The sequence below is a fragment of the Calidris pugnax genome, unplaced genomic scaffold (assembly GCF_001431845.1).
Source record: "Calidris pugnax isolate Ruff unplaced genomic scaffold, ASM143184v1 scaffold237, whole genome shotgun sequence".
Lineage (NCBI taxonomy): Eukaryota > Metazoa > Chordata > Aves > Charadriiformes > Scolopacidae > Calidris > Calidris pugnax.
Genome location: NW_015090985.1, coordinates 819,608 through 825,607, shown reverse-complemented (window position 1 = coordinate 825,607; position 6,000 = coordinate 819,608). Strand labels below are relative to the sequence as shown.

Below are 6,000 nucleotides of genomic sequence, written 5' to 3'. Positions count from 1 at the left end.
CTTTTTTCAGTGGTGCCCAGGGACAGGACAAGAGGAAACGGGCACAAAATTTGAATATAAGAAGTTCCACCTAAACATGAGGAGGAACTTCTTTGCTGTGAGGGTGGCAGAGCCCTGGCAGAGGCTGCCCAGGGAGGTGGTGGAGTCTCCTTCTCTGGAGACGTTCAAACCCACCTGGACACGTTCCTGTGCAACCTGCTCTGGGTGGCCCTGCTCTGGCAGGGGGTTGGACTAGATGGTCTCCAGAGGTCCCTTCCAACCCCACAGCATTCTGTGATTCTGTGAAACATTGGATAAAAACTCTCCTAAGAAGCTGTTCCCCAGTAGGTCACCGACAAGTATAATGTCTGAATTGTCTCTTCTCTCTCTGTGGTGAAGAGGAAGGTTAAACTGCACTCAGATCCAAATTAAACATTAGAAAAGACTTTCTAGATGTAAGAGTCAGGGTTTGGGTTGCCTAAGGAGGGGGTGTGCATTTCCAACATTTTTTGGATCAAGTGAGACAAATATTTGTTACAAGTGACATTAGTGGAGTTAATCCTGGCAGGAGTCCAGCCGACCCTGCCGGCACCTGTATATTTTATGATGAAATGACACTCAGAATTGTCCTAAAAACGAAGTTCCTGTGAGGTGTCAGCTTGTGTGTGTGCCTTCTGCTTTGGTGCAGTTGCTCTGACGAACCTGGAAGACATTGAGAATGCAAAACGCTCCTATGAGCAAGCTGTGGCGCTGGACAAGTAAGTCTTGGTGGTGGCCTCCTCCTCCTCCTGGTTTCCTTTGCACTCTGTCCCTCCCTCTGCTCTCACCCCAGATGATTTGCAATAAGGAGACATTTTATCCCTGCAGCTGTGCAAGTCACTGGTTTAAAACCACCTTCTTTTTTTTTTTTTTTTTTTTTTTAATTTCAAATTCAGGTCAGCTCTGAAAAATGAAAGGGAAATTCTGTTTCAGACCAACCCGAAGCTGGTTTTTCTTTTGCTGTTTTGTTAGTGACTCAGCTGGGATGGCTTTGGATTCCAGTGAATATTTATTCCTGGTGAAGCAGGTTCAGTAGAAGAAAACCAGTCGTCCCGGAGTATTTTGTAACCCAAAGTTTGAGCTCTGCAGGGCGATGAGAAGCTGGGATAAAATCTGGGAGGAGAGGAGGTTTTAGCTGGGAGAACGTGGGCAAGAAGTTAGTATAAAGCATAGAGAAGGGCAGCAGTGGAGCCCTTTTTCCTTCATTTTGCCAGACAGACAGATATTTTCATAGTGTCTGTGTGTGATCTGGCTCTTTAAAATCACTGTGCTTGGTTTCAGAACCATGCAGTTCCTTTCTGTCAGCAAAACATGTTTGTCTCAAATTTACAGATGCTTTTGGCTCCCTGAGTCTGCTCTTCTTTACCTTTCTCTTGTCTGTCAGCAAAACATGTTTGTCTCAAATTTATGGATGCTTTTGGCTCCCTGGGTCTTCTTTACCTTTCTCTTGCGCTTTTCGGATTTTAATTAGTAGGTGATTAGATGGTGATTCTTCTCCTGGATTTATTGTGAATATTTGCTTGTTTGCAGCAGCCTCACGTTCGGATTTTAATTAGTAGGTGATTAGATGGCGATTCTTCTCCTGAATTTTTTGTTTGCAGCAGCCTCACAGTGCTCCTGAGCCCAGGACTCTGCTGGCCACCGAGCTGTGCCCAAACCACTCTTTCCATCTGCAGTGCCTACCACAAGGTGGCACGAGAAGATGCTGCTCCTCTCTAATCTAGGCTTAATTTGGGGAATTCTGGGAGTTCCTAAACTCATAGTAAAAGGGCAGCAGGTATCAAAAACCAGCGTTGGACGCTGTAGGTCTCTTTGCCTGGCCTTTCCTGACCAGCCTTCCAGCCATACAGCACCTTAGTCATGAATTTGTGTGCTTTTGGTCAAAGAGAAGGAATAGAAATTTAGCTCTACAACTTTGCCTAAATATTTGGCACCGCTGGGAGGCTACAGCTCTATTGTCTCACTGGGAAATAAACCCTCCTCAAAGCAGAAGTGAATGCCAACTGCCAGGCCCTGCTGTTGGAACATCCAGACTTTGTGAGGCTTGTTCAGCTGACGTGCTGTATATTTTAGAGCGTTATTGTGGGGCTGTTTCTGTGTCCCCACGGGCTGCCTTTGCTGGCACATGATGAACTCTTTGGCTGGGACGAAGATGGTGTTTGTTTCCATTGCCATAAATACATTTATAGCAGCGCTGTGACATTTGGCCCAGGTGCCCTGCTGGGGCCTGGAATGGAAAGCATCTCGGAAAAAAATCTTTAGAAAAGGTGTTTCTTCTCAGTACTGGTTCTAGCTCATTGCTGTCCCTGCTTTCTGAGGTCATTTAGCTATTGATTTTTCTGACTGTCCTATTGCTTCTCGGCTCTTGAAGGCAAATTAGCTTGATAAGGTTCAATTAATTTTAAACCTGGCTGTTCCCAGATCTGTCTGATCTTGGTTTTATTGTCTGGGTTTGGTTTTTTTGTGTTTTCTTTTTTTGGCTTTTTTTTTTCCCCCCAGAAGAGATGGGGGTTTTGATATTCTCTCCCCTTCTCTGGAGATCTTCAAGCCCCACCTGGATGCTCCCGAGCGATGTGCTCTAGGCGCTCCTGCTTTAGCAGGGGAGTTGGGCCAGATGATCTCTAGAGGTCCCTTCCAACTCTGACAATTCTGTGATTCTGTGATCATCAGTTTTTCATGCAGTTGTTCCTTTGCTTTGGCAAAGCCAGTGAGGAGAGTTTCATTTTTGTGGCAGGATCAGCGTTGCGGTTCCTCAGTTAAAGGAAACCCAATGGTTATGAATGCCATCAGATTTCTTCTAATAGTCTTCTTTCTTGCAGCGCTGTCGTATCACTTCCCAAGGATGGATAGTCATGGCCTGCAGGTGACACTCTCTGTTTGCAGAGTTAGAGCAGCCTGCAGTGCTCCTGGAGGAGGATGCTCTCTCTGTCTCAGCCCCAGGCCTGGTGCTGGAGCCCTTGGCTGGCTCCAGGTGTCCCTGCCAGGCTCCAGTTGTCCCTGCCAGGCTCCAGGAGAGGGCACCAGCCCCTCGCTCTGGTTTATGAGGGAGCAGTGCCAAGCCTCTCTCGTGATGGTCCCTGTCTGCAGCTCAGGTCAGACAGGGCTCTCCCAGGTGCCCCTGGGCAGCAGGTCCCCTGTCCCGACCACCACTGCTCCTCCAGGTCCCACCGTGCAGCCTGGGTGAGCCCAGCGCCTGCAGGAGACCCCAGTGGGGCTGGTGACCCTCTTGCATTTCATTTCTTTGTCAGGTTATACCCACACATTTTGCTTCTCCGAATTAAGGGTGAAATTGAGGCTGGGAAGGAGAAGCTTCCCTTCCCAATTCCAGAGCCATGGAGCCAGCTCACTCTTTCCCTCCAGTTTCTGCTCCCGCTCCTGGCTACGCCAGAGGAGAAGTGGCTGTTCAGGGTTAATGTGCCCGAGTGAAGAAAATGGATACTGCAGGAAATAAGAATATATGGAGCAATCATAGAATCATAGAGTTGCCCAGGCCAGAAGGGACCTCCAAAGGCCATCTAGTCCCACCCCCCCGCAGTCAGCAGGGACACCCCCAACTAGACCAGGTTGCCCAGGGCCTCGTCGAGCCTCTCCTTGAATATCTCCAGGGAAGGGGCCTCAACTACCTCCCTGGGCAGCCTGTCCCAGTGCTCCACCACCCTCCCAGTGAAGAACCCTCTCCTCATCTCCAGTCTAAATCTGTTCCCCTCCAGCTTGAAGCCATTGCCCCTCGTCCTGTCACTGCAGGCCTTTCTAAACAGGCGCTCTCCAGCCTTCCTGTAGGCCCCTTCAGGTACTGGAAGGCTGCTATTAGGTCTCCCCGGAGCCTCCTCTTCTCCAGGCTGAACAACCCCAGCTCCCTCAGCCTGTCCTCGGAGCAGAGGTGCTCCATCCCCCTGATCATCCTTGTGGCCCTCCTCTGGACCCTCTCCATCAGGTCCATGTCCTTCTTATATTGAGGGCTCGATTCTGCCTTTTCAAAATCCTCCTGTGCTGTTGTGCACCAGGGCTGTGCAGGGCAACAGGGTTATCTGCCATGTGGGCTTCTCTTGGAGTCCTTCGTTACAGGTATCGCCCGCTGTCCCCCCTAATGGCACACACACCTCAGTGTGCTTTTTCTGGGTGAATAAGAGAGAGGAAGGGAGGCAAATGAAATGTAAACAGCACGTTGTGTGGCATGTTGGCTTGGAAAATACAATCAGTAGGTGTGAGTCTGTTCCACTGCCCTGTCCCACGACAAGCTGTTCTCCTACAAACGGGGCCTGAGATGCGTCGGAGGGAGACCAGCTCTCAGTGTGATGAAAGTCCCCGTCACTGCTCTTCCTGCCCCAGGAGAAAGGGGCTGGGAGACCAGGCACTTGCTAAAGACAGTCCCGAGGTGGTCCCTGGCTCAGCAGAGTTGTTCCTATTGTCATTGATACTGGGGTGCTTTGCTGAGCCCAGGTTCTGGGGCTCTGACCAAGCACGTGGGACTCCACTGTGGTCCCAAAGGCCTCTGGCTGTGCAGCCCCACGTCTGATTCGGGGTCAGAGCGCCCCATGGCTTGTCTCTGCCAGACAGTGAGGTGCCCAAGCAGTGAAGCTGGAGACTTATCCTGGTGTTAGTCAAGTCAGGAGGAGTGTTCCCATGGTGAAGATGGTGCATCCCGTGTGTTTGCTGCAGGTGCAACCCCCTGGTCAACCTGAACTACGCTGTCCTGCTCTACAACCAGGGCGACAAGAAGGGAGCCCTCAGCCAGTACCAGGAGATGGAGAAGAAGGTCAATGTGGCCAAGGAGAGCAGCAGCTCTCTTGACTTCGACCCTGAGGTATGACCCTAACAGTTGTCAGCGGGAACTAAGTAGCCGTGCGCCGACCGGCAACAAACGAGGGGGAAATTTGACTTTGGAGCCCAATTATTAGGCAGAAATTCTGCTTATGGGATTTTCCGAGTAGAGCAGTCGCCTGCTGAGAGCTGCTCGCTTCATTTCTGCTCTTTGAAGCCCAGTTCTTCAATCAATACACAGCAAGACAAGATTCCTTCTTAATTAAGGGAATGAATTAGCGGAGATGTTTCCCTCGAGCAGCGAGGCAGTAGTCAGCTCTGCACAGCTCTCTTTTTTTTTTTTTTTTTTTGGTGTTGTTGACTTTTTATTGTTGTCTGAAGTGTTCCTGTTTACAAGGATCTCCTCTTTTTGTTGCTCGAGAAGATGGTGGAGGTTGCCCAGAAGATGGGAGCTGCTCTGCAGGTGGGGGAGAGCCTGGTCTGGACTAAGCCTTCTAAAGAGTCCAAATCCAAGCAGCGAGCTGCTCCGGCGGGGAAGGCCTCCAGCGCTCAGCAGCCTCTGGGCTCCAACCAGGCCCTGGGGCAGGCCATGTCCTCAGCTGCAGGGTATGGGAAAACCATGCAGCTTCCCCCAGGTACTTCTCTCCTCCTTCTCTGTGAAGTAGGGCTGTGGGAGGGGAGAAGGGGAGAAGGGAAATCCCTCTTTGAGTACAGAGTTACAGCACGTGTTCGGGAAGGTATTGACGTGCTTACCCAGTAGGGATGTCAATATTTGGAAACGGCTTTCCCAGTTTTCTGGGTTAAGGAAGGGTGGAAGGGAGATGCTCTCTGAGGTGAGTTGTGTTCAAGGCCAGGCTGGATGGCTATTTGAGCAACCTGGTCTAGTGGGAGGTGTCCCTGCCCATGGCAGGGGGGTTGGAACTAGATGATCTTTAAGGTCCCTTCCACCCCAAACCATTCTATGATTCTATGATTCTATGATTATCCTGACCCTGTTAGCCTGGGATTGAGCTCCTGCTCCGGGAAGGAGGTGGTTTCAGAAACCAGAGCTTTGGAGAGAAGGGAAATGATGGGCAATTTTCTGAAGCTCTTTATCAATTCTGTTACAAAAATGACTGCGACGGGGCTGCTTTGCAGCTGCCCAGCCAGGTCCCTCCCTCGCAGATGTGGCTGAATTAATTACCTCTTAGTGCTGGCCGCTGGACTGAGGGTTGCTCAGGA

General features: G+C 50.5%; 1 protein-coding gene across 1 annotated transcript in view; it reads left to right on the top strand.

Annotated features, from left to right (window-relative positions):
- Nucleotides 1-6,000, top strand: part of BBS4 (Bardet-Biedl syndrome 4) — a 29,801-nt gene that overhangs the window by 21,762 nt on the left and 2,039 nt on the right. Inside the window, exons 13-15 of the mRNA XM_014953841.1 lie at nucleotides 668-737; nucleotides 4,678-4,822; nucleotides 5,204-5,414. Coding sequence (XP_014809327.1) covers nucleotides 668-737; nucleotides 4,678-4,822; nucleotides 5,204-5,414 — 426 coding nt within the window. The remainder of the gene's footprint in view (nucleotides 1-667; nucleotides 738-4,677; nucleotides 4,823-5,203; nucleotides 5,415-6,000) is intronic.